Source organism: Hippocampus bargibanti, linkage group LG04, assembly GCF_051943395.1.
Source record: "Hippocampus bargibanti isolate YZ-2025 linkage group LG04, ASM5194339v1, whole genome shotgun sequence".
NCBI lineage: Eukaryota > Metazoa > Chordata > Actinopteri > Syngnathiformes > Syngnathidae > Hippocampus > Hippocampus bargibanti.
In genome coordinates, this window is record NC_142737.1 from 988,165 (window position 1) to 1,014,745 (window position 26,581).

The 26,581-nt window shown below is 41.7% G+C and overlaps 3 protein-coding genes across 7 annotated transcripts in view; 1 reads left to right on the top strand and 2 right to left on the bottom strand.

Annotated features, from left to right (window-relative positions):
• Positions 1–70: 70 nt before the first annotated feature.
• Positions 71–5,399, bottom strand: wsb2 (WD repeat and SOCS box containing 2). The gene is made up of 9 exons (XM_088993425.1): positions 5,259–5,399; positions 4,967–5,138; positions 4,140–4,348; positions 2,910–3,041; positions 2,742–2,842; positions 1,545–1,741; positions 1,375–1,464; positions 1,195–1,311; positions 71–431 (listed from the first exon to the last, which is right to left on the bottom strand). The coding sequence occupies exons 1-9, from the start codon at positions 5,299–5,301 to the stop codon at positions 254–256; spliced, it is 1,239 nt and encodes a 412-aa protein (XP_088849551.1). The 5' UTR covers positions 5,302–5,399; the 3' UTR covers positions 71–253.
• A 1,048-nt stretch (positions 5,400–6,447) lies between these two features.
• Positions 6,448–13,937, bottom strand: vsig10 (V-set and immunoglobulin domain containing 10). Of its 2 annotated transcripts, XM_088993422.1 has the most exons (9): positions 13,385–13,930; positions 13,008–13,313; positions 11,699–12,016; positions 10,746–11,027; positions 9,899–10,183; positions 9,704–9,817; positions 8,707–8,719; positions 8,400–8,539; positions 6,448–7,646 (listed from the first exon to the last, which is right to left on the bottom strand). In XM_088993422.1, the coding sequence occupies exons 1-9, from the start codon at positions 13,431–13,433 to the stop codon at positions 7,582–7,584; spliced, it is 1,572 nt and encodes a 523-aa protein (XP_088849548.1). In that variant the 5' UTR covers positions 13,434–13,930; the 3' UTR covers positions 6,448–7,581. The 2 variants fall into 2 exon arrangements, with proteins under 2 accessions (XP_088849548.1, XP_088849547.1); XM_088993421.1 differs by lacking the exon at positions 6,448–7,646 and having other exon boundaries at positions 7,656–8,539; positions 13,385–13,937.
• taok3a (TAO kinase 3a) overlaps positions 13,155–26,581 on the top strand; it is a 41,308-nt gene continuing 27,881 nt past the window's right edge. Inside the window, exons 1-4 of one of the 4 annotated variants that reach the window (XM_088993416.1) lie at positions 13,155–13,289; positions 14,250–14,362; positions 15,148–15,303; positions 25,824–25,959. The gene's annotated coding sequence lies outside the window, so the exon portion shown is untranslated. Of the gene's footprint in view, positions 13,290–14,249; positions 14,363–14,977; positions 15,304–25,823; positions 25,960–26,581 lie in introns of those variants that run through there. The other 3 variants (XM_088993417.1, XM_088993415.1, XM_088993418.1) reach the window with 3 other exon arrangements.

Sequence of the window (26,581 nt, forward strand, 5' to 3'; positions counted from 1 at the left end):
GCAATTTACTTTGAAATTAAACTTGTTAAAAAAAATCACATGACATCAAAACATAGCGAAACACCGTGACAACAATTTTAGTGCTTTTAATAAAAGTTATTCCTGTTATGACACTCGGTAGTGGTGCGTAATAACCAAAATAAACAATTAAAATAAATTAGCAGCGGTATCAAATAGTGCTAAGTGCAATCGTAAGAAAATTTGCCATGAAGAGAAATGCGTCCGTTTGTCCATCCGTCCGTCCGTTTGTCGATCAAGTGGCGCGCGGGGCGATGTCGCGGTAGGTGAGGTACTCCAGGATCCGTTTGGGTAGAGGGAGCGGTTCTACCTGGTGCGTAGACACCGAGTGGCGCAGGGCGGCGCGGCACAGGTGCCGCAGGCCCGGCACGGCCTGCGGCGCTCGCCAGAACCTCACGTGGCCGTCGCGTGTTCTGAAATCAGTGCGGTTTTTTTTTTCATGCAGAAGCCAAAAAAATATATACAATATATATAGCTATCTGTTAGCTATCTATTAGCTAGCTAGCTTTCTAGACGAGTTACTTAGTTATCGATCGAATTAGCTGTGTATTAGCTAGTTAGATTTCTATCTGAGTTACTTCTGGGTTGAGTGAAGGCCTAGCTAGCTATCTATTAGCTAGCTAGCTTTCTAACCGAGTTACTCAGTTATCGAATGAGCTGTCTATTAGCTAGCTAGCTTTCTGAGTTACTTCCGGGTTGCGTGAAGGCCTAGTTAGCTATCTGTTAGCTATCTATTAGCTAGCTAGCTTTCTAGCTGAGTTACTTAGTTATCAAATGAGCTGTCTATTAGCTAGCTAGCTTTCTATTTGAGTTACTTCCGGGTTGAGTGAAGGCCTAGCTATCTAACTTTCTAGCCGAGTTACTTAGCTATCTATTATCTGTCTATTAGCTAGCTAGCTTTCTGAGTTACTTCCAGGTTGAGTGAAGGCTTAGCTAGCTATCTGTTAGCTGTCTATTAGCTAGCTAGCTTTCTAGCCGAGTTACTTCCGGATTGAGTGAACGCTGGCGCATGTGGCTGCCGCTGCTCACTCACAGAAAAACATATCCGCTGACTGTAAAGTGACCTTGAGAGTTTTGAAAGGCACTTCCAAATGAAATGTATGATGTATTATTTATTTATATATATATATATAGGTCAAAGGTCACGTGGTTTGGTTTTTGTTGCGCCATACTTACCCAGTGGCGATGACTCCCCCTTGTGGATGGTATTTGCAGCACAGGCCGTTGGAGTCTCGGTCGGCTTCCGTCTGCATGCTCAGGCCCGTTTTTCCGGGTTCCCAGATTCCGAGAGCTCTGCCAAGACGACACACGTTACCTTGACGACCGCGCGCCGCTTAGCCCGCCAATGCAAATCACCTGTCGTCCGTCACGATGGCCAAGTGCACCCCGCTGGGAGAGAACTGAATGGACGAGATCTGGTTTTGCCCGTAGTCCTCAAAGTAGTCCCTGCGGGCCAGATGAGCGTGTTTTGCGCGACGTTAGCATTGCGACATCCTTTCAAAATAAAAGCCCATTTGCTTCCTTACGTGAGCGTGGCCAGCTTCTGGGCCGTGTACGGGTCCCACAGGTCGATCCACCAGCTGCCGCCGCTGAAGGCGGCGGTGGCGAGTAGGGCGCCGTCCGGCGAGAAGTCGCACGCCGATAGCAGGTAGAGCGTCTTGTGGGCGCCGCCCGTCAGGTTGCGGATGAACGTATACGAACGGAGGCTCCATAAACACACCATCTGCGAGGACAACACGTTTGTCCACAGCAAAAAATGAATTTGAATTTGTGTTCTTATTATTATAATAATCCATTTCATTTATAAGCACCTTTCAAAACTCTCAAGGTCACTTTACAGTCACGGGATAGGTTTTTTTTTCTGTGGGCGAGCAGCGGCAGCCACATCACTCAACCCGGAATAACTCGGATAGAAAGCCAGCTGGCTTGCTATTAGTTAGTTAACAGATAGCCAGCCAGCTAGATATCTAATAGATAGCCAGCCAGGTAGCCAGCCAGGTAGCCATCTAGATAGCCACATAGCTAATAGACAGCAAATAGATAGCTAGCTAGTTAGCCAGGTAGATATCCAGATAACTAACTGACAGCTAATAGATAGCTAGCCAGGTAGAGAGCTAGATAGCCAGATAGCTAATAGACAGCAAATAGATAGCTAGCTAGGTAGGCAGGTAGATAGCCAGATAGCTAATTGACAGCTAGCTAGGTAGCCCGATAGCTAATTGACAGCAAGTAGAGAGCTAGCCAGATAGCTAATAAACAGTAAATAGATAGCTAGCTAGGTAGCCATCCAGGTAGCCAGCTAGATATCTAGATAGCTAGCTAGGTAGCCAGATAGCTAACTGACAGCAAATAGATAGCTAGGCAGGTAGTTAGCCAGGTAGCCAGCCAGATAGCAAATAGATAGCTAGCTAATTAGCCAGCTAGATAGCTAATGGACAGCAAATAGATAGCTAGCCATCCAGGTAGCCAGCTGGATAGCCAGATCGCTAATAGACAGCAAATAGATAGCTAGTTAAGTAGCCAGCTAGATAGCTTATGGACAGCAAATAGATAGCTAGCTAGGTAGTCATCCAGGTAGACAGCTAGATAGCCAGATAGCTAACTGACAACAAATAGATAGCTGGCCAGCTAGATAGCCAGATAGCTAATAGATAGCTAACCAGGTATCCAGTGAGGCAGCCGAGCCTCTGAAAAGAGGCGCAATTGCCATGACGTGTACCCACCCTGTCAAAGCGCCCCACGGTGGCCATCATGCTGCAGTCGGACGACACGCAGCAGCAGCTGATCCAGTCTTTGTGGCCCGACAGCACCTGAAACTTCTTCCCTACGGACCAATCAATCAAGTTAGCATTCCGCTAACATCCTGCGATGTGACCAAAAATGATCGCTACCTTTGAGCGCTAGGTCCCAAACGCGCAGCGTCTTGTCGCGGGAAGATGACACGAGCGTCGGGGTGCCGTTGGGAAGGAAGAGCAAATTTCGGACCACCCCCTCGTGGCCGTGAAGCTCCAACGTGGTCACGCCTCCAAGCAGCAGAAAAACAGCGCAAGTTAGCCAAACATCAAATAAGCAACGACACAGACGTGTACTCGAGTACTTTTTTAGCTACTTTAGCTCAGAGTAGTCGTGTTCCTATGTACTCAAGTAAAGCGCTTAAGTACAGTGATACCTCAGCTTACGACCTTAATTGGATGCCATAAAGTGTGTCTTCCAAACATTAATTTCTCATTGGAAACCATTAAAAATGAGAATAATCCGTTTCCAGGTCCCCATAAAACATAATTTTCTACTCGCGAGCCTTAAAACTACACAAAATATACCTTATTTTATGTATCATAAATGTGCTATTGTATTGTAGTTAAAGAACTAAACTGTACCGTATAATAAAGTCGTTTTATTTACCTTTATAATAATAATAACAATAATAATCCATTTCATTTCTAAGCGCATTTCAAAACTCTCAAGGACACTTTACAGTCACAGGATATTTTTTCTGTGAGTGTGCAGCGGCAGCCACACGCGCCAGCGTTCACTCGATCCGTAAGTAGCTCAAATAGATAGAATGCTAGCTAGCTAGCTAATAGATAGCCAACAGATACCTAGCTAGATAGCCAGTCAGTTAGATAGTGAATAGATAGCTAGCTAAATAGCAAATAGTTAGCCAGATAGCTAATACATAGCAAATAGCTCGCAAATAATAATAATTAATCCATTTCATTTGTAAGCGCCTTTCAAAACTCTCAAGGTCACTTTACGGTCACAGGATGTGTTTTTCTGTGGGTGACTCTACCCCGAAGTAACTCAAATAGATAGAAAGCTTGCCTTTGTGATGGTCGTTGATATCGTTGCCTCTTGATGATATCCGAGTGAAGTTGCCATACTTTCTTTTGCGATAATACACTCACTCACACTGTCCCCTGCTAGCTGCTTTTCGTTAATCCAAATCAACAGAAGTTTTTCAACCTCTTCTATTGCCTGAGACCGTTGTTTAGACAACACAGAAACACGCTTAGCCACACGTAGCAATGGTCGACTTAGCATACTGGTACTAGTCCCCCAAACGCACAAATCGTTCGTGTTTTTCGATGATCTTCTTCTACTCGACCGACACGAAAACTCACCAGTGAAAACGTTCCAGATTTTGATGGTGCCGTTTTCCAAGCCGGTGGCCAAAAGTAGAGCCTTGGCGTCATCGTTTTTGTTCCCTTTCGATAGCGATTTGTCGGCGCCGGCAAACTTTGGGGTTCGAGGGCCAAAGGCCAGACCCCAAACGGGATGTCCGCAACTGAAGCTCTTGTCTTCTCGGTCCACATCGTCATCCTGAGCTTCTCTGTCGGGCAAATATATAATAATAATAGACTTTACATTTCTTTTCAGTGTATTTGCTTGACTTTCTTTTTAACACTCTGCACTTCTTTTTATGTATCTAGCTATCTCGCCAGCTATATATCTAGTTATCTCGCCAGCTATTTAGCTAGCTAGCTATCTATCTATCTCGCCATCTATTTCGCTAGTTATCTCACCAGCTATCTCGCTAGCTATTCTTTAAGAATAAGAAAGCATTTAATAGTCCCAAAAATGGGATAATGTAAGAGGTCTTGAATGATTTGTCTTGAAATTTCTTTGCGGAAACGAGATATTTTTATATATATTAATGATGTAGCGTCAACATTTCCGAAGGTTGGACGAACACCTAATGTGGCGTTCAGTGACATTTTTATGTGGCGAGTCATATTTTTTTAATCGTGAAAAAATAACGTAAATACGTCCTTTTTGTCTGATTTGAAAGGATTGCAACACTTTTTCCCCACAGTTACTAACAATTAAATCGTCATACGAAGCCCCAAATTAAAAACAAAGTCATGTGACATTTCCGGTTTCGAGAGAATTACGGCAATTCCTTGTGTCTCGTGAACGCCTCTGGGCGAGGTGGAAAGACGTCACGTACTGCGAGTCGAGGGGCCAGGCGACCACCCACACGATGCCGTGGCCCATGGACCAAGCGAACCAGGCTCCGTCGGGGGAGAAGTCCACGCTCCACGTCTCGCAGCCAGGCCGCCCCTCCAACGACGGCGGCCGCCGGGTCTTGAGCTCCAGAATGAGCGCCGGATCCGAGGAGGCTGCGAATCACCAAAACAAGCACTTCAGTTTCCGGGGGAGCGGGCGGGCGGGTGGTCGTTCGGCTCGGCTCGTGTCTTGCTCGGCTCGGCTCGCGTCGCCTCGGAGATGCGTTTACGTACACGTCGGTTGGAGCTTGGCCGCGCTGTTTTCGTTGGAGCACATCGTCGACGCCGTCGTCTTTCACATCGTTCCGCTTCCTAAACTCTCGGCGTCCGTGGTGACAAACGACGGCGGCGAGGTCGACCTCCGGTCAGGCATGAAAAGAAGGCGAAGCGAACGACTGTCACCCAAGTGTTTCCTGCGGTGACGACATATTTCCGAGCTTTGTCACTGGTCACGTTGTCTGCGCCACTTACGTAACGTTACGTAGCCACGCCTCCCCGAGCACGGCCGTCAACACGCGAGGTGGGCCGCACGGGAAATAATAATATATTTCATTTATAAGCGCCTTTCAAAACTATCAAGGTCACTTTACAGTCACAGGATAAGCTTTTCTGAGGGTGAGTACCAGCAGCCACACACGCCAGCGTTCACTCAACCCGGAAGTAACTCAAAAAGATAGAAAGCTAGCTAGCTAATAATTACAGTAATAATACCTTTCATTTATAAGCGCCTTTCAAAACTCTCAAGGTCACTTTACAGTCACAGGATACACTTGCTAAACCGATAGCTACCTAGCCATCTAGATAGCTAAATGATACCTAGCTAGATAGTAAGCAAGTCAGCTAGACAACTAAGAGCTAGCTAATAGATAGCAAATAGATATTTGGGTAGCTAGCTAGTTAATAGATACAGTAATAATAATAATACATTTAATTTCTAAGTGCCTTTCAAAACTTTTTTGTGTGCGGGTGAGCAACAGCTAGCTAGCTAGCTAATATATACAGTAGTAATAATAAATTTCATTTATAAGCACCTTTCAAAACTCTCAAGGCCACTTTACAGTCACAGGATACAGTCACTAATAGATAGCTACCTAGCCAGTTATATAGCTAGATAGCTAGCTCGAGAGCTAGCTAATAGATAAAGTAATAATAATAATAATTTAATTTGTAAGCGCCTTTCAAAACTTTTTTTTTTGTGCGGGTGACACAGCAGCAGTTATGAAAGGAAGAGGAAAGGAAAGAAAGAAGTAGAAAACAAAATACAGGAGCTGCTGGAAAGGAAAACACGTTTCCCTTGCCCCAAAACATGCATTTCAGTCTGGCTAATTTAGAGTTGATTTGAATAATGACAACAACACCCTAATTTGCACTTTAAAAAATTGTAACATGTGTGTAAGTGTGTACAATGTATCCACAGGCAACATTGATGTAAACAAACACACACCAGCTTTAATAAACAAAACCTGGTTGATGGCTGTACACATATTAACTCATTCACTGCCGGGCATGTGCAAAAAATGTGTCCACTCCAGTGCCAGGGTTTTTGTCATTGTCACTTGAATTCCAGGACCACAAAATATGGAGTTTTAGGAGAGCGTAAGAAACCCTAGACTTTTTTTCTGTCATCAGAAAGAAAAAGTTAATTCCTAAGTGATATGGGTCTGGAGTTATCTGAGATTGAAATGGGGGCGGCTGTACAAAAATATAAAGCAATACATACATAATGGTTTATATCACGCATTAACAACAGCTGAAGCTGTAACAAAGCGCTAACATGGACAAATGTTGCCCGCTTATGGGGAAAACACATTGCTAGAGGTCTGACCAGCGCTTTATCGGCCCCGTGCAAGAAAAAAAAAAACAAAACCTGAACAAATTTGGTAATGAGTTAACTTATTTACTGCTATTCACAAATTTATTCGGGAAATAAAAATGACTTAGAGCGCCATTCCGATTTTTATTTTTTTTTCATGCTTGGGTGCCGATAAAGCGCTGGCCAGATCTCTGGTCATGTTTTTTCTTTTCCACAAGGGGGCAGCAGTTCCCTTTTTTTCCATATTAGCATTTTGTTCAAGTTTCAACTGTTGTTAAAGCGCTATATAAACCAATATGTATGTATTGCATTGTATTTTGGAGAGCCGCCCCCATTTCAAGCTCAGATAACTCCAGACCCATATCACTTAGGAATTAACTTCTTTTCTGATGAAAGACGAGAGACTAAGGTTTCTAACGATGCATTGAATGCTCATGTAGTCCTAAAACTCAATATTCTGTGGGTCCCTCGAATTCAATTGATAATGACAAAAACCCTGGCACTGGAATAGACATATTTTTGCAGTATTCCATGTACAAAAAGTCCACCTTGAACCCCTTTCACTCCCCAAATATACAATTGCGAACGATGACAGGCGTTGTCGACGTTTCTGTGCAGTTGCATTCTGAAGGCCACAAGTTACGTATTGCGTCAGTTGTCGTGGTGCGTTAGCGCCATTGTTCCACATACTCAGCGAAACCGAAAAAAAAAAAAAAACACACGACAATCAAAGCAGCCAAACTCCTAGAAAGTCACCAGATCCGCCGGATCCTCCGTGGCCTCCTCGTTACCCGTTTCCTCCTGCTCACCTATAGGGGGCGATATCAAAATACAGTGATACCTTGGCTGGCGTACGAACTTAATTGGTTCCCAGACAGAATGTGTAAAGTGAAAAGTGTGCATCCCAAAAATTAAATTCCCATAGGAAATCATTAAAATGAGAATAATCCGTCCCCAGGTCCACATAATTTTCTACTTTCTAATTTTCTCAGCCTTAAAACTACACAAAATATACCTTATTTTATGTATAATAAATGTGCGACGGCATTGTAATTAAAGAAATAAACAGTACCGTATAATAAAGTCGTTTTATTGACCTTTGTGATGGTCGTTGATGGCTTGATGGAATAGCCTTCTTCTTTCACCATCTTGTGTCGGTGCTTTCTCTACGATCATTTTATCTAGTTCCTCATCAATTGTGTTCTGATTAGCTGGGTTGATAGCTTTTTGCATCAAGTGTACAGATGGCTTGTGCGGGTTATTTGTTGGAGCCTGATTGAGGGGAATTTTAACCTTGCAGTCTACGCTCTGCCTTTAAACTATGAAACTATGATTGAAACGAGTCCAAATTTCACTGCTTTCTATCCATTTTGTCAAGCTCTCTCTGTCATCTGCCTGTCTCACTGCTGTGTTCTTGACCAATCACGTGGCTTTAACCAAAGAATGGGGGTGGGGAATACAGGACAAAAAAAATGTCGGCTGACATTTTATTTTTTACCGAGGTATCACAGTATAACAAAGCAACACTTGAGATGACGTTGAACGTAGCATGGAGGTCGTACCGGACGGGAGGCGATGGACCTGAACCAGCGTCGTCGGGCGGGAGTCCGTTTCTGGCGGCAGGCGCGGAACGGCCTGGAAGATCTGCTCTTCGTCGGATTCCACCAGGCTTAGCACGTCACCTCCGTCGCCGTCAGAGGAACTGCGGAGGAGTCAAGCGGTGACTGGAAATAATGCTTTGGGATTTAAAACGCCATTTGACGCTGATGTCATCATCTCGTAAAAAGACTGCGAGCATTCCTGATGTCACCATAAGTGGTTGGTGTTGCACCACCGATGGTGTGAACGGATTGGCAGCAGGAGACTCACCCGAAAGGTCGCCCTGCAACAGACAAAAAACAAAAACAAAACACATGACCATATTTTCCGGTGTATAAGGCGCACACACCCAAAAGCCTTGATTTTCTTCAAAAGATTTAATGCATGCTAATTTATTATTATTATTCATGAAAAAATACAAAGGTCAACAAATCCACTTCCTAAATTAATATAAATAAAATAAATACAAAAATCAATCTATTCGCTAGCTATGAGCTCTCTATTCCCTAGCTGTTAGCTCTCTATTCGCTAGCTATTAGCTCTCTATTAGCTATCCATTCGCAAGCTATTGGCTATCCATTCGCTATCTAGTCACTAGCTCGCTTTTTTTTACTTTGTTTTATTTGAGTTATTCCCGGTTGAACGGGTCACAGTTGCTGGCTACCGAGCTAGCTATCTATTTGCTAGCTTTTAGCTATCTATTCACTAGCTATTAGCTATATATTCACTAGCTAGCTTTTTTTATTTTGTTTTGAGTTATTCCCGGTTGAACGGGTCACAGTTGCTGGCTACCGAGCTAGCTATCTATTTGCTATCTATTAGCTGTTTAATTAGCTAGCTAGCTGGCTATTAGTTAGCAAACTTGATCTATTTGAGTTTTTCCCGGTTGAACGGGTCACCGTTGCTGGTTAACTATCTAGCTAGCTATCTATTCACTAGCAATTAGCTATCCACTGGCAATTAGCTATCTATTAGCTAGCTATTAGCTATCTATTCGCTAGCTAGCTTGGTATCTATTTGAGTTACTTCCGGCTTGAGTGAATGCTGGCGCGTGTGGCTGCCGCTGCTCACCCACAGAAAAACTTATCCTGTGACTGTAAAGTGACCTTGAGAGTTTTGAAAGGCGCTTATAAATCAAATGTATTATTATTATTATTATTATTACTATGATTATTACTATTATTATTATTATTACTACTATTATTATTATGACTATTATTATGATTATTATTATGATTATTATTATGATTATGATTATTATTATTACCAAGGCAGACGCGATGTCTATTAGCGAAGAGTATCCTAGCCGTGACGGCCGCCACTCCCACGATGAGCACGGCGACAAAGATGCCAACGATGACGCCCGTGTAGTCCGAAGCGGCTGGGGAAGACAAAACAACAACAAAAAAACCAATTGCAGATACTAGTCGGTCTTCATTCCACCCCTCCCCGGCCAACTCACCGGTGACGCTGAGATACACCTCCACCCGGCGCAGCGCTAGCGCGTTCTCGCTACGGCAAAAGTAGGTCCCCGCGTCGTCGTGGCTGACGTTGGCGATGGTCAGGCTGTAGGCGGCGCCGTCCCGGCTCAGGGTGTACTTGGGGTCGGGCGCCAGCGCCTCCCCTTCCGCCTCTCGAGACCAAATGGTGATGGCGGGCGGCGCCGAGGCCGACTCGGCGCACTCCAACGTCACGCTGTTGCCTTCCTGCGCCCACGCCAGCGGAGAAACTCGGGGTTGCGGCGCCTCTGCGGAATAATAATAATAATAACAACAATAACACGCGCCAGCGTTCACTCAACCCGTAAGTAAGTAGGTAAGTAGGTAATTAGGTAGGTAGATAGATAGATAGATAGGTAGGTAGGTAGGTAGGTAGGTAGGTAGGTAGGTAGGTAGATAGATAGATAGATAGATAGATAGATAGATAGATAGATAGATAGATAGATAGATAGATAGATAGATAGATAGATAGATAGATAGATAGATAGATAGATAGATAGATAGATAGATAGATAGATAGATAGATAGATAGATAGATAGATAGATAGATAACTATACTGTCATAAGTCTTCTCTCATAAAGAATTCTGTCAAACGGAAATTCCTTAATTGGAAAAAAAAATCGTATGTATTAACTTTTTGACTTTTTTTTGGAGTTTCAGGACTACATACTCATTCAATGCAGCGTTAGAAACCTTAAACTCTCTTCTTTCATCAGAAAAAGGGTTAATTCCTAAGTGATCTGGAGTTATCTGAGCGTTAGCCGGCGAGCGTTAATTTGGTTCCGTTAGCATGCGCGCGACCGACGTACCGAGTGTGAAAGAGCAAGCGGCTTCCCGTCCCGCCTCGAGAGCCGAGTGTCGTCCCGTGCACCTCAGCGTCTGTCCGCCGGTCAGTAGGGAGCGGTTTAGCGCCACACGCAAGATGGAGGTCGTCTTCGAAGCCAGAACGTGACCCTGCTCGGCGGCGTCCCGCCCTTGGGACCATCTGAGCTCCGGGTCTGGGTAGCATCCGGGCCAGGAGCAGCTGAAGTGGACCCAGGTCGGGTCCGGCGACTCAAGCCACGAACACTCGGGATGGCGGGCCGAAGCGTCTGGATAAAATCAATGAAAAAAAAAAATCAATCAATCAATAATTATGGGACCATTTTTTTTTATAAAGAAAATATTATTCAAAATACTTTTCGTTATACCCCACCAAGTAAAATTAAAAAATTAAAAATAAATTATTTAATTGAATTTTAAACATGATTTAAGCACAAATTTTAATTGAATATAATTTAAACTCATTCACTGCCATTTCTGACAAATTGGAGCTCCTCAACTCACTTCAAAATTATAATGCTTTTTTTAAATTAAAAAACTAGGATGATTCAAAGTGTGTTTATTTACGCTGCATCAAAAAAAAATAAAACAAATATTGAATTGAATTTTGAACATGATTTTTAATTAATTAAAGTACATTAAAAGTCATGTCAGAAAAAAGCCTTTTGTGATAAATTGGAGCTCCTCAACTCACTTCTAAATCGTATATATTTTTTTTAAATTAAAAACTACGATGATTCAAATTATTTTTAGTTACTCCCCCACAAAATAAAATAAAAAATGTTGAATTGAATTTTAAACTATATATATATATATATATATATATATATATATATATATATATATATATATATATATATATATATATATATATATATATATATATATATATATATTTTTTTTTTTCCAGTGACGATTGGCTCTCTGAGCAGATCCTCACAGTAGACGAGCATCTGCGCGCTGGCGCTGGCGACGACGTGCGTGAGCGTGTTGTTTGCAAGGCATCTGTAGAAACCCTGCGCCTCGGCTTGGACATCTTTCACCCTGAAGTCCAACCAGGGGGCGGCGGGAGCGGAAGCCAAAGGGGTCCCGCCAGCGGCGTCCACCAACGTCCCCGCGAAGGTCCACGTCAGACTCTGGGACGGGTACGAGGCCGAGTTGCAGTGGAAGGACACGGCGGAGCCGCGGTGAGTGACCAAAGTGCCGTTGGGCAACGCGGTGGATGGGACGATGGATAGCGACACGTTCTCTGGACCACCTGGGGGTAGATTCCGTCACTTATAAGGATACGGGAAATGGATGGATAATGGAGGTACATGAAATTTGACAGTGTTTTTCAGATGGACATCCAATTTACATTTCAGTCCTTCTACCTCGGTGCCATTCGATCCGGAAATGTTTACAATCATAACAAATATTTAGCGTTTAACATTCAAAGTGCGGCTAGCAGAAAGGCAAGGCAACACATAAATAACATGATGCTGAATCGTTGTGTGTTGCACCAAGACTACTACTATTTGATACTAGTTGAAACAAATTCCCAGCGGACAAATCAGCCCATTTCCAACGGAGCTTTGGCGCCATCTTGTGCATTTTCTGGGACGTTACATTTCAGTCCCAGATGCCTCAAAATGACACAGAATGACTTCTTGAATCGATTGCAAACATGTATGCTTTCCTCTTCAGAACTACAGTAAAGTCTCGTTATATCGATATCGGTTATATCGATAGTACTCACTTAGGAAACAAAAAAAATGGTGTCGGTTGTCCTTTAAAGGACAACCGACGTCTCCGGAAAGTTGTGTCCATAATTTGTAAAATGGCTTCAAATGACTTTTACTGAGCGTATTTTAATAAGATTCCATTAGCTATATTTGACGTTTTAAGACTCGCACTGAATATTCAGGAAGTCTTGTTTTTGAGTTGGTGACGAGTCCGTACGTGACGTCACCAAAGGACCACCCACGCAGATTTTGGACACTTGAAGTCATTTTTATTGGTGTTTTGCATTGGAAACAAAATATTATATCATTCTGGGTATTTTAGATGCTATAAAACGTTTTTTCTGATGTCAGTTGGGAAACAAAAAAATGGTGTCGGTTGTCCTTTAAGATTAATACTCCAGAGTATTAATGGACGTACAAGTGAGTTGTATGCTTTTTTTTCCTTTTCATAGACTGTATGGACCTGTGAAATCATAATAAACTTTAAATTGAAAAAAAAACTGAGCAAAACAAACCGTGACTTACTGGCTACCTGCAGAAGGACACTAGCACGCCACGTGACGTTCCCAGGAAGCGTGGCTTCGCAGCGGTACGTCCCCTCGTCGCCCTCCGCCACCTTAGGAAAGTGCAAACTGCCGTCGACGAGCACCTCCACCCGCGGCTCCCCGCTGACCCCGCCCGGCTGGATCTCGATGCCGTCTTTCAGCCAGCGCGTCCCTGAAGGCATCGCGGAGCCTTCCGAGTAGCACGGAAGATGGACGACGTCGCCGGGCGCGGCGTTGATGACGGACGGTTCCGGTGAGCCCGGTACGCCATACGCCCAAAAGGCGACTGGAAACAAACATGGCCGTCGGGAAGGTGTAGTTGCGCCGACGTGATTGCATCGCGAGGCCCGAACTCACCTGTCGCGAACACACAGGCGAACACCCACGTCCCATTCCTCCTCCCCATCAGCGCCACGCGGTCTCCATTTCCTTAATTAGACCTATTACTCCCCCCAAAAAGACAAAAAAAAAAGGGAAGGAGAGCAGCGCGAAGTGAAACGGGGAGAAAAAAAATCCACCCATCCCAGTCTGACCAGTTCGACCAGGTGACGTAGGCGGAAGAAGCCAGGTGAACTGGGACAAGCGAGCGACCATGTAGGTGTCACTTGGCTCCGCCCCCCGGAAGAGTCGCGTCGTATCGGCGCGCTTTTTGTTTTTAGCGACTCGTTTACTCTTTACAAAGTCAGAAATCTGAGATTCGAGTGAGGATCTTGACCACCGTATTTAATTCTTCATTGATCCTAATACTCTTGAGTGTCGCGTTAGTTTGATCTGCAATTATTTTGCTTTTAGTCTTTGTTTGAAAGGAACTTCAGAAACGAGCACGCCACGCCCTGAACGCACCTTCTTAAAGGCACAATGCCGCTTTATCGAGACCGTAACAACCAAAACCAACACGGGTACTGCAAACAAAATGGCCAGTTTCTTCTTTTGTTTATGTTTGTAAAAACAACCCCCTGCCCCCAATTTTTATTTTTTATTTTGAACATCTTAAATGTCGCTGAAAACTTTCGGGAGCATTCAGTGTTTTTCGGTTTTTGTTTCATACTATCTTCCGTTTTAGTTTTAAAAATAAAACATTCTAATCTTTTTTAAAATCGTCTTTCCTCAAACGTTCTCAAACATGATCAAGAAAATAAAGTTAGATTCAGTTTTAGTGTTGATGGAAGGGAAGAAACTTCATTCAGTCCTCAGTATGTGCACTTCCAAATATGGCCAACAGGTGGCAGCATCGGCTTTGAGTGGAACCGCTTTGAAGTTTCCCGCGCACGCACACTACAGTTCCTGTCTTTTATCGTTTCATAATAACGACGGATTGTGTGGTACAGATAACAGGTAAGAACCTTTATTTAAATATGTCATTTTAATGATTTTTTCTTTTAAACAAAAAACAAATCTGATTTTAAGTCGTCGCACAGGTGTGTGCTAATTAGAAAATACGAGCTATCACCGAGATATTTACTCAAAATTGGAATTTAATGTCTGTCAATCCCCCTCTAATGCTCTCTCCCTCTCTCTAATTCTCTCTCGGTCTCTGTATCAGTCTCTCTACCTCTCTCTCCCTCTCCCTCTCCCTCTCTCTCTCTCTCTCTCTCTCTCTCTCTCTCTCTCTCTCTGTCTCTCAATCAGCCTCTCTCTCTCTCTCTCTCTCTCTCTCTCTCTCTCTCTCTCTCTCTCTCTCTCTCTCTCTCTCTCTCTCTCTCTCTCTCTCTCTCTCTCTCTCTCTCTCTCTCTCTCTCTCTCTCTCTCTCTCTCTCTCTCTCTCTCTCTCTCTCTCTCTCTCTCTCTCTCTCTCTCTCTCTCTCTCTCTCGACTTTTTTTGTCTTGTGCTTTCTTTTATCTCCGATCGACGACTTTGTGCTGTGCCCCTAAAAGGTGAGCAAACGAAGTCTCGGGCTAAGCGAAGGAAGGCAGCGAACGGGAGGGAAGGGTGAGGGGCGGGTGTGCCTGCCTAATTGACACTTCCTACTCGCGGATTAGCCGCTATCTCTTGCTAACTCCAAGTCACGTGGGAGTCTTTAAATCGACGTCACTGTACTCGGAGGCGGCAACTTCACACCGTGGCGGACGGACTCTCCTGTCGGATATCTCGTCTCAGATTTGGATGCTTTCTTTACTAGCGTCGTTTCACGTCGTCGGGTGACAGGCCAGGCGACCGCTGGTCTTTGGCTTTGGTGGGGCGCGGGGGGCCACCTGCTCCGCGTCGACTGCCGCCGTTGGAGGACAGAATTGGGACAAGGACGCGTCGCTCGCGTGGTCCGCGCCGGTGCTTACTGGTGAGTTGGATACACGGATGACAGCGGGTGGCGAAGAGGATTTCGGCCGTGTCACGCGATGTGGGTCAGCGTGACGAGCGCGTAAACCACCGTGGCGCTTTCAAAGGGTCTTACTATCAACGCCGTGCCCCCTTCCGCACCCTTTTAATCCCGAACGACCCCTTTCTCAAGCGCCATTCTCTCGATTTTGCCGTGGTGCGTTCAAAGTAAACGCGGCCGTAGTAATAAAAAAAACAAGCGTCGAAAATGACGTCATCATTGCATTGAAGCGCACGCGAGACAGGCGTCGAAAAGGTCTGTGCGCGTGCGTGGCTGAAAGCGGAGGTTCGAAGCCGTGCGCGCGCACGAGCCTCTTGTTTTTGTCCCTCGGTGTTGAAAGAAGCGCACGTTGGACGTCATGCGAGTGACGTCATTTAAAAAAACCAAATGACCAACTTCTGCCACCGACGTCGTGCAATTGGACGATCGACCTGTCAATCATTGTCGAGGGAGGCGTTTAGGATTGGTCAATTGTTGGGAAAGTGTGGAATTGTGTTAGATTAGATCAATTAGATTAGATTAGCCTTTATTTGTCTCACAGTGTTTAGTTTTTTATTTTTATAATAATAATAATAATAATAATACATTTCATTTATAAGCACCTTTCAAAACTCTCAAGGACACTTTACAGTCACAGTTACCTAGCCAATTACCAGAATACCTAGCCAATACAGAGCTAATACCTAGCAAACTGTTTGCCTTTCCATCGATAGCAAATAGACAGCTAATAGCTAGCAAATAGATGGCAAATAGGTAGCTAATAGCTAGCGAATAGATAGCTAATAGTGAGCTAATCCCTAGCAAATGGATAGCTAATACCTAGCGAATAGATAGCTAATAGCTAGCGAATACGTAGCCAATACCTAGCAAACTGTTTGCTGACGAAGCTTCTTGGATAAGATGACGGCTGAAGAAACCTTGTCATCGATGGACCATTCCTATACGACTGAGAGCTTACACAGACATATCTATTTGCTACCTTGCTATCTATTTGAGTTACTTCCGGGGTTGAGTGAACGCTGGCTACCGCTGCTCACCCACAGAAAAAAAACGTATCCTGTGACTGTAAAGTGACTTTGAGAGTTTTTAAAGGCTATGAGTATATTAAAAGTATTATTATTAGTACGAGATGTCGCAGTGGTACATCCCCTTTTTTTTCCTGTGGCGGCGGTTGTTGTCTTCACTTCCTCACGAAACGGCGTCGGCAGCGCTGCAGTAAGTAGGCCAGGTCAGCCGTCACCATGTGGTCCCGCTCGCACACATTTGCTCACGTCAATGTTTGACTGGTTGGGGCGTCAGCGGGCAGATTGCGACCACTGATAGTTCATCAAAGAAAACGGAAAGACGGCACGGGGGATGGCCTTGGTGACAAGGTTCAGACAAAAAAAAAACTTTTCGCCAACTCTGTATATCCGGAATATTCTGTTGTTCCTGCTCGAGACATCCGGCAGGGTTTCCGCGCTACCAGACTAGCCACAAGTTAGCAAAATATATTGCTGTTGTATTGTCCGGCTTAATGTTGCGCAGTGATCGGTTTTAGCGTGTCCAATAAAAGAAAATCAACAAGTTTTGTTGAGGATTTTGGCAAGAAACAGGAAGTATATGCGCAAAGCTAGCTTGAAGGTGGCTAGCAACATACTTCTGTGTAAGCTCTCAGTCGACATTAGCACCGCTATCTCATTTTCATTGTGTGTGTGTGTGTGAGGTGGGTGTCAAGCATCCAAATCTCACCATCACCATGTTTTTTTGTTTGTTTATCTGGTTAGTTGTATTTATTAATCTTCCCTTCACCATGTTTTTTGTTTATTTGATTTGAAGGCCTAGTAGATAGTGTCAGCCACACTTAAGATGGCCGTCATTGTGTTTCTCCATATATGCTCGACATTAGCGCTGCTACCTCATTATAATTTTGGTGGTGTGTGTGTGTGTGGGGGGGGGGGGGGTCACGCGTCAAAGTCTCACCATCGCCATGATTTTTTTTGGGTTTGTTTATTTTGTTAGTAGTATTTATTTTTTGTCGAAGGCCAAGTGGAGATTGTCAGCCACACTTAAGATGGCTGACCATGACGACCATGTTTGATACTTGTGATGAGAAGGGAGTAGAGGGGGGGGGGGCTATTTTTAGGGACGGCCACAAGCGCTCTGGCGGAAGACACGTCATTCTGTTGTCTGCGACTGGCGGCGCAAGCTAACCTAGCGCTCGACACTCAACCTCTGTTATTTTTGACGAAGGTGGTGGTGGTGAGTGTGCGGGGGGTGAAGGGGGTATGCATCCCCCAACCAAGCGGCTCTTCCTTCCTCTTGTGGTTTTCTTTACCCCTCCACTGTTTGTTTCGTTTTCCTTTCTTCTTACTTTCTTATTTTGCGAATAATTTTCCTTGTTAAGTCAAAACTAGCTGTTATCAAAAAGTAGAAGAAAAACAACTACACAGTTGCGCATTATGAAATACTGTACGTACAAACCTCATATGGTGAATTTCATTTGTTCCATGACCCCCCCAACCCCCACCAACGTATTCTCAAACCGTGCTTATAATAATAATAATAATAATAATAATAATAATAATAATACCCGTCATTTATAAGCGCCTTTCAAAACTCTAAAGGTCATTTTACAGTCACAAGATAAGTTTTTCTATGGGTGAGCAGCGGCAGCCACACGCGCCGACCCGGAAGAACTCAAATAGATAAAAAGTTGACTAGCTAGCTAATAGATATCTAGATAGCTAATATGTAGGTAGCTACCTATATAGCTAATATGTTTCCTGACTCAAATAGCTAGCTAGCTAGCTAATAGCTAGCTAGCTAGATAGTTAATATGTTTATTTTTCTAGTTACGGTTTTTAGGAGTAGTTCGGCTTCCAAAATTGGGGGTCAGGTTTTAAATGATGTCTATTCGCTATCTAGTCAGCTGGCTAGCTATTAGATAGCTATCAGCTAGCTAGCGAGCTATCTATTTCACTTATTCTGGGTTGAGTGAACACTGGCGCGTGTGGCTAGCGCTGCTAACCCACAGCAAAAAAAAACCTCTGTATGTAAAGTGACCTTGAGAGTTTTGAAAGGCGCTTATAAATGAAATGTATTATTATTGTTATTATTTTGGTGCTGTAGGAAAATGTTAGCATTGAAACTTTGCTTGAAAGTATGGTTTGAATTCGGGGTCTGCGTTTCAAATTCGGGTGCTAATTGTGGATAAGGGTAGAGCACAACAACATGCGCACAAATTTGCTTTTTACTTGCTTGATTACGAACGCTATGAATAAATAAATAAAAATCAAAGTACAAGTACGAGTACGATTACGAGTACGAGTACGATTACGAGTACGAGTAAAAGTACGAGTACAAGTACGAGTACAAAAGAAACATTTAAATTTAAAAAATAACAAATTAAATTGACAAATAACAAAAAATAAAAATAAATAAAAAACACAAAATAAAAATAAAAATGGCTCCTTTTCTCAACGACTAGCAAATAATTTGGGGCCTTTGAAGGCAAGCTGAAGTGTTTTAACCGAGTTAGCATCACAAAGGCTTGACGCTAACTCAACTGTGGGCTTATCAGCAAAATGTGTGCTAACCATCCCCGCTACCGACCCCCCCCCCCCCACTCCAGCGTGGCGCTGCCTTAATGCCGCCTCTGGACGGCCTCCATCAGGTCAAGTGGAGATTTGCCCGCACCCGCCGCCAGCCCAGGGACAGATTGCAGATCGCGGCGGCGCGTCACTTTGACTTTTCACAAGCGAACTTGTCGTCTGGGCGCGTATGAATCTGAGGAGCAAAAATCTTTTTTTGTTTTTACATCAACCTCAGGCTAGTAATGAAGCCCATTACGATTTGACGGCTGACGTCTTCAAGGACAACCAGAACACTCCAAATGCAGTTGATTCGCTAAATACATAAATAAATAAATAAATAAATACATAAATACATAATAAACCAATGAAAAAATAAATAAATAAATGTAAAATAAATACATGAATAAAAACACACATAAATCAATGATAAATCAATATATAAATAAATAAGTAAATAAATAAATACATATATAAATAAATATATTAATACATTAATAAAGAACGAAATAAATAAATACATGAATAGAAACAAATAAAAAAATAAATAATACGAAATACATAAATAAATAAATGTAAAATAAAAACAATGAATACAAACACTTAAATAAATAAACAAATAAATAAATACATGAATAAACACACAAATAAAAAAATAAATAATACTAAATACATAAATAAATAAATGTCAAATAAAAACAATGAATACAAACACTTAAATAAATAAATAAATAAATAAACAAATAAATAACAAAATAAATAAATACTACATACATAAATAAATAAATGTAAAATAAAAACCATGAATACAAACACTTAAATAAATAAATAAATACCTTCATAAAGAACGAAATAAAAAAATAAATACTAAATACATAAATAAACAAATGTAAAATAAAAACAATGAATACAAACACTTAAATAAATAAATAAATAAATAAACAAATAAATAACAAAATAAATAAATACTACATACATAAATAAATAAATGTAAAATAAAAACCATGAATACAAACACTTAAATAAATAAATAAATACCTTCATAAAGAACGAAATAAAAAAATAAATACTAAATACATAAATAAACAAATGTAAAATAAAAACAATGAATACAAACACTTAAATAAATAAATAAATAAATAAATAAATACATACATACCATAATAAAGAACGAAATAAAAAATAAATAAATACAAAATACATAAATAAATGTAAAATAAAAACAATGAATACAAACACTTAAATAAATAAATAAATAAATACATACATACATACATACATACATACATACATACATACCATAATAAAGAACGAAATAAAAAATAAATAAATACTAAATACATACATAAATGTAAAATAAAAACAATGAATACAAACACTTAAATAAATAAATAAATACATAAATAAACAAATAAACAACTAAATAAAACATGACCAACATGCTTCCAGCTCTAGCGTCTGACAGTGCAAGCTCGAGCTGTTGGATGATATTTCTGGTCCGGGCGTAGCCTCCTGGTCGAGAGCAACCCACAAAAAACATCCCACTTCTTTGGGTGAATTGTTGTGGTAATTCGTATTATAAAACGGGTGTTTTTATTGTATTCGTTTTTTTATACTCAGAATTTTAAGATAAGACAATCCATTATGATGTTCAAAGACGCATGCATGCATTCAGACAACCAGAAAAGCAGATGTTTGCCTCTTGGGGTGGGGGGAGGAGGGGGTGGAGGTCACGAACTCTGGGGTGATTATGGGGATGATGTGTGGTCTCAGAAGACACTTAATGAGGAACATAGCCTTCTTCTTCTTCCACCATCTTGAGGAATGATTCCTTGTAAGCTTTGGCAGCTTTATAGTCAGAACTGGCTGCCTCACCATGACGAATGACACTATGAATCCCTGTACGACGCTTAAAGTTCTCAAACCATCCGTGGCTAGCCTTGAAATCAACAATGGATGACGAATTTCCATTCTCTGCGATCATTTTACCTAGTTCCTCATCGAGTGTGTTCTGTTTAGCTGATAGCTTTTTGCATCAAATGTATAGATGGCCTTTGCAGGTTATTTGCTGAGCCTGATTGATGATATATTTTAACCTTGCAGTCTACACTCTGCCTTTGAACTATCATTAAGTTTAAACGAGTCCAAATTTCACTGTTTTCTATCCATTTTCTCATTTCACTTTTTTGTGTTTTTTTCCACTTTTGATTTTTTTTTTTTCATTTTTGTTTTTTTTTTGTTTCAAGCTTTGTCGTCTCCCTTTCACGTGTGTGTGTTTGTGTTTCTGTTACCCCTCTCCATATCAATTTTCTCACTCGCTCATTGTCGTCTGCCTATCTATTTTATATTTGCAGCTCTGTGTTTCTGTAACCCCGCCCCCTCACTGCTGCATTCTTGACCAATCACGTGTGGCTTTAACCTAAGAGTAGGGGCGGGGAATAGAGGACAAAAAATGTAGGCTTCCATTTTCTTGGTAGGAGAACGGGCTCTTCGCGAACGACACATCACTTATTGTGGCGCTCCGCGTGTATCTGGAAAAATAGTTTGTATGCCAAGGTAAAATTTTCATAAATTTACCATTCGTAAACCGAAATGTTCGTAAGCCAAGGGGTTCGTAAACCGAGGTGTCACTGTATTTATTTATTTATTTATTTATTTATTTATTTTACAATTCTCGACCTATTTAAGAACAGGCACATTTTTGGCCGCCAAAATTTTTTGTCATGTGTTATTTAGCCTGAATTTGTGGTTCTTCACTGCTGTCAATGATGTGGGCAAGCAAGATGATTTTTTTTTTTTAATTTTAATAAATCTTTACTCGCACTCTTTCAAAGGAAGAAGTTCTGAGCCGCAGAATTAATTCTGAAAGTTGATGACTTTACGGGGGATGAAAAGCCGGATTCCTTGGGCAGGGTGGGGGGGGGGGGGGCAAACCTTGCGGGCTCCATCTTGCTGTATGTGTGTCCATAATTTAACGCATTGGCATGTAACGATGACGACAAGGCAAAACACAAGAAAGATGACTCAGTGGCCTACATGCACGTTTTTCTCAGCTTTCATCTCCCTTTTTTCCCCCACTTGAGCCCCTTTTCATGTTGAACCCCCCTCCCCCCCTGCACTCCCCATAAAACAAAATACAGTGATACCTCGGTTTACGAACCCCTTGGCTTATGAACTTTTCGGTTTACGAACGTTAGTTATGACAATTTTACCTTGGCATACGAACATTTTTCGTACACGGAGGTTCCTCAATGAGTGATGTGTCGTTTTATTATTATTATCGCGTGTGGAGCCTGCTTGATGATATAGTTTAACCTTGCAGTCTACACTCTGGCTTTGAACTATTAATAAAGTTGAAACGAGTCCAAATTTCACTGTTTTCTATCAATTTTCTCACTCTTGTTATTGTTTGCTCAACCAGGAATAACTCAAAAAGAAACCTAGCTAGCTAGCTAATAGATAGCTAATAGCCAATAACTAGCTAGATAGCTAATATGATTCCTGACTCAATTAGTTAGCCAGCCATATAGCTAATAGAGAGCCAGCGAGATAGCTAATAGATAGCTAGCTAGTAATAATAATAATCCATTTCATTTCTATGTATTATTATTATTTTTTTTTTAATATACATGCATAAAGGCTTAGTGGGCATTGCATCGGCTAACTACCGCCCACCCCAGGCTCCTACACCGACCCCCTTACCCCTCCGCCCCCTTCCTTCAGTACTGGTACTGCCTGGTGGCAGATTGGGCCACTGTGACTCACCAGTCAGTGCGTGGAACATCCTGGCAAAGGCACGCAAATCGGACGTGGGCGCCCAAAAGCTCAGCGATAACATCAGCTGTCCAAATTCGACGCTACGGCCGCATTAGCGCCGTTCACTAATAATAATAATAATAATAATACATTTCATTTATCAGCGCCTTTCAAAACTCTCAAGGTCACTTTACAGTCACAGGATAAAGTAGTTCTGTGGGTGAGCAGCGGCAGCCACATGCGCAAGGGTTCACTCAACTGTGAAGTAACTCAAATCGATAGAAAGCTAGCTAGCTAGCTAGCTAATGTGTAGCAAATAAATAGCGAATAGATAGCCAGATAGCCAACAGCTAGACCGCATACAGCCAGCCAGCTAGACAGCCAATAGCTAGCCAGCTAGCTAATGGTTGGCTAATAAATATCTAATAAATAGCTAATAGATAGCCAGCTAACAGCCAGTCAGCCAATAGCTAGCCAGCTAGCTAATTGATAGCTAATAAATATCTAATAAATAGCTAATAGATACCCAGATAGCCAACAGCTAGCCAGCTAACAGCTAGCCAGCTAGACAGCTAATAACTGGCCAGCTAACTAATGGATAGCTAATAAATATCTAATAAATAGCTAAGTGCATATTTTGTTTTATTTTTGGAGCTGTGCCTCTGTTGTTGCCGATGTGATTTTCCCCATTTGAACACCAATGGAGGGGCAACACGTGTAGACAAATAATGTACCGTCTAGGCACTGGCACCTAAAGTGAAATCTGCTCAATATAATATTATTATTATTATTATTATTAATAATAATAATATTGTATTGTTTATTTTATTAATAATAATAATAATTAATAATAATAATTTCATTTCTAAGCGCCTTTCAAAACTCTCAAGGTCACTTTACAGTCACAGGATAAGTTTTCTGTGGGTGAGCAGCGGCAGCCACACGCGCCAGCATTCACGCAACCCAGAAGTAAATAGATAGAAACCGAGCGAACCAGCCAGTAGATAACTAATAGATAGCCAACAGATACTGTGCTAGATAGCTAGCCGCCTAGATAGTTTTATAGCTAATAGCTAGCCAGCTAGATAGTCAGTTAGCCAATAAACTGGGTAGCTAGCTAGTGAATAGATAGCTAGCCAATAGATAGCCAGCTATATAGCTAGCTAATCGCTAGCTAGCCACTCCACTCCAATCTCCTCCTCCGAACGGCTATGACATGGTGTCCGGGTTGTATCATGCGCGTGTAGCCGCCACGCCCACAAAGAAGATTTTGTTTTACTTCCTCATTTTACAGCTGACCTCATTTTTTTTTCTTATCGCACTGACAGCTGCTGTTCCAGAAGATAATCCCCAATGTTAAATCGTACCAGTCCAGTCTGCTTGGCAGGGTTAGCGCTAATTAGCGTTCTTGTAGCCTGTACTTGTAGCCACTGGCGAGCGGCGTGGTCATCTTTGCACGCTCCCAAATTGTTGGATGGTTGTTGGATTTAGGGGGTTAATGCGAAGAGATCTTGCTACTCTATTGTGGTAGCAATTTAGCTAGCTATAAGCTAACGAGTGAAGTGTGCCACTAAGCTAATGAAGAAAAAAAAATGTATGACTCATATATTTGACTAACTATGAGTAAAATAATACACAACTTTATTGTCCGATGAAATGTGACGGGGTAAACAGACTTTAACTCATTCACTGCCAGACGATGTGCATACAATGTGTCCACTCCAGTGCCAGGGTTTTTGTCATTTTCACTCAAATTCCATCACCCACAGAACATTGAGTTCAAGGACTACATAAACATTCAATGCAGCGTAAGAAACCTGAGACTCTTCTTTCATCAGCAAAAAAAAAAAAGACTTAATTCCTAAATGACATGGGTCTGAAGTTATCTGAGCTTGAAATGGGGACAGTTGTCCAAAATACAATGCGATACATACATATTGTTTTAAATATGCGCTTTAACAACAGCTGAAGCTGTAACAAAGCGCTAACATGGACAAAAGGCAAATGCTGCACCCTTGTGGAAAAGAACAAAACATTGCCAGAGGTCTGACCGGCACTTTATCGGCACCCAAACACGGGGAAAAAAAACCCGAACAAATTCAGAAATGGCGCTCTACGTCTTATTTTGAATTCCCGAATATATTTGTGAATGTCAGTGAATAAGTTAATGTAAAGAGATCTTGCTACTTAGCTACTTAGCTAGCTGTAAGCTAATCAGTGAAGCTTGTAAATAAGCTAATGAAACGATACATGAATGAAATATTGGACTAACTAATGCGTAAAATAATACAAACCTTTATTGGCAAATGATTTGTGTGAGATTTAAAACTAACAATTCAGCTAAAAACCCACTTTCCCGCCAAAATAAAACACTTGTGGATTGTCCAGGTGATCGAGGTTTGCATGATTGGAAGAATTTAAAGTTAGCTTGCCAATAAGGAAGCTTTGAAGAAGACTGAGTATGAGGAAGCAGTTTCCCAGAAGCTCCTGACAGTGTCGGTTTGTGTTGTAAATGATTCAGGAAGGGGGGAGGGGAGGGGGGGCATGCTTTTTATTTTTATACAACAACTCTACCACGTGCGCGGCCATAAATATATTTCTATCCCACTCAGTCCTCTGCGCTTCTTTTATTATTGAAGGTGCGATCCCACACTCGGATCAAACCGCAAAAACAAGGCCGCTGACGTACAAAGAGGAAGTCAAGTAAAAAAAATATATATATGTATGTATGTGTATGTGTATATGTATCTATAAATATGTATATGTGGATGTATCTCTAAATATGTATATATATATGTAATGTACTGTATATGTATATATATCACCTGCAGAAAAAACTGATCCTGTGACTGTAAAGTGACCTTGAGAGTTTTGAAAGGCACGTAGAAATGAAATGGATTATTATTATTATTATTATTATTATTATTATTATTATTATTATTATTATTATTATTATCATGAATGATCGATGGCAGTGGGCAGCCATTTTGTCACTCGCCGTCGACTGAAAATGACATTACAGTTCAGCGACCAATCACGGTTCAGCTGGTGAACATCACATGACCAAAACGAGAAAACAATTCCACCTCAAAATGTTCTGAGGGAAATCTCTGCTCGTCGATCATTTTGTTTCCTCTCTTTTTTTTTTTTCAGGAGGAAGTAAGATGTGGTTGATGAGACGCATCTGCGTGAAATTTACTTGGACTTTCAAGTGAGGACAAAAGCGAGCGACGGGCTGAGGAGACAAAAAGCTACAAAACGATCCCGCCACCGCTACATTCACACACAGGTAGACACAACCGCACAAAATCGACACTTGGGAGAATAATGGCATTAAAATGTCTTTATTTTTATATTTTTTTTATCCGATTTGTATCACTCCTCGGCCTTCAGTAGTGCTACAGCTGCGAGTGTGGTGTGATTTACGACATGTCCACTAGAGGGTGCCGTTAGCCAGGAAATAACTTGTGACTTGAAGAATACCTCAGTTTACGAACGCTTTAGCTAACATACTTTCACCTTACGAACATTAAATTGGCGAGAATATAATCTTGGCATTATTATGTTGAGTAAACGCTGGCGCATGTGGCTGCCGCTGCTCATCCACAGAAAAAGTTATCCTGTGACTGTCAAAACTGTCAAGTGAAAAGGCGTTTAGAAATGTAATCTATTATTATTATTAAAATATAATTTACATAAGTCTGTAATTCAGATATTTTTAGGCCATCACAGAAGGCCTTGCAGGCCCTTACGGCCCATCACTCCTTTGGTGTAAAATGAGTCCTACATATAATAATAATAATAATAATAATAATAATAATAAATAATAATAATAATAATACATTTGATTTGTAAGCACCTTCAAAACTCTCAAGGACAGTCACAGGATATTTTTTCTGTGGGTGAGCAGT

Excerpts from the sequence above, each read along its gene's own strand:
- wsb2 (XM_088993425.1), bottom strand. The coding sequence starts at position 5,301 with ATGTGCTCCAACGAAAACAGCGCGGCCAAGCTCCAACCGACGT. Across the intron at positions 3,042-4,139 it reads AATCTGGAACGTTTTCACTG|GCGTGACCACGTTGGAGCTT; the intron begins GTGAGTTTTCGT and ends TGCTGCTTGGAG. Across the intron at positions 432-1,194 it reads GGGGGAGTCATCGCCACTGG|AACACGCGACGGCCACGTGA; the intron begins GTAAGTATGGCG and ends CACTGATTTCAG.
- vsig10 (XM_088993421.1), bottom strand. The coding sequence starts at position 13,433 with ATGGGGAGGAGGAATGGGACGTGGGTGTTCGCCTGTGTGTTCGCGACA. Across the intron at positions 13,314-13,384 it reads CGCCTGTGTGTTCGCGACAG|TCGCCTTTTGGGCGTATGGC; the intron begins GTGAGTTCGGGC and ends GTTTGTTTCCAG. Across the intron at positions 11,028-11,698 it reads CGCGCAGATGCTCGTCTACT|ACGCTTCGGCCCGCCATCCC; the intron begins GTGAGGATCTGC and ends GATTTTATCCAG.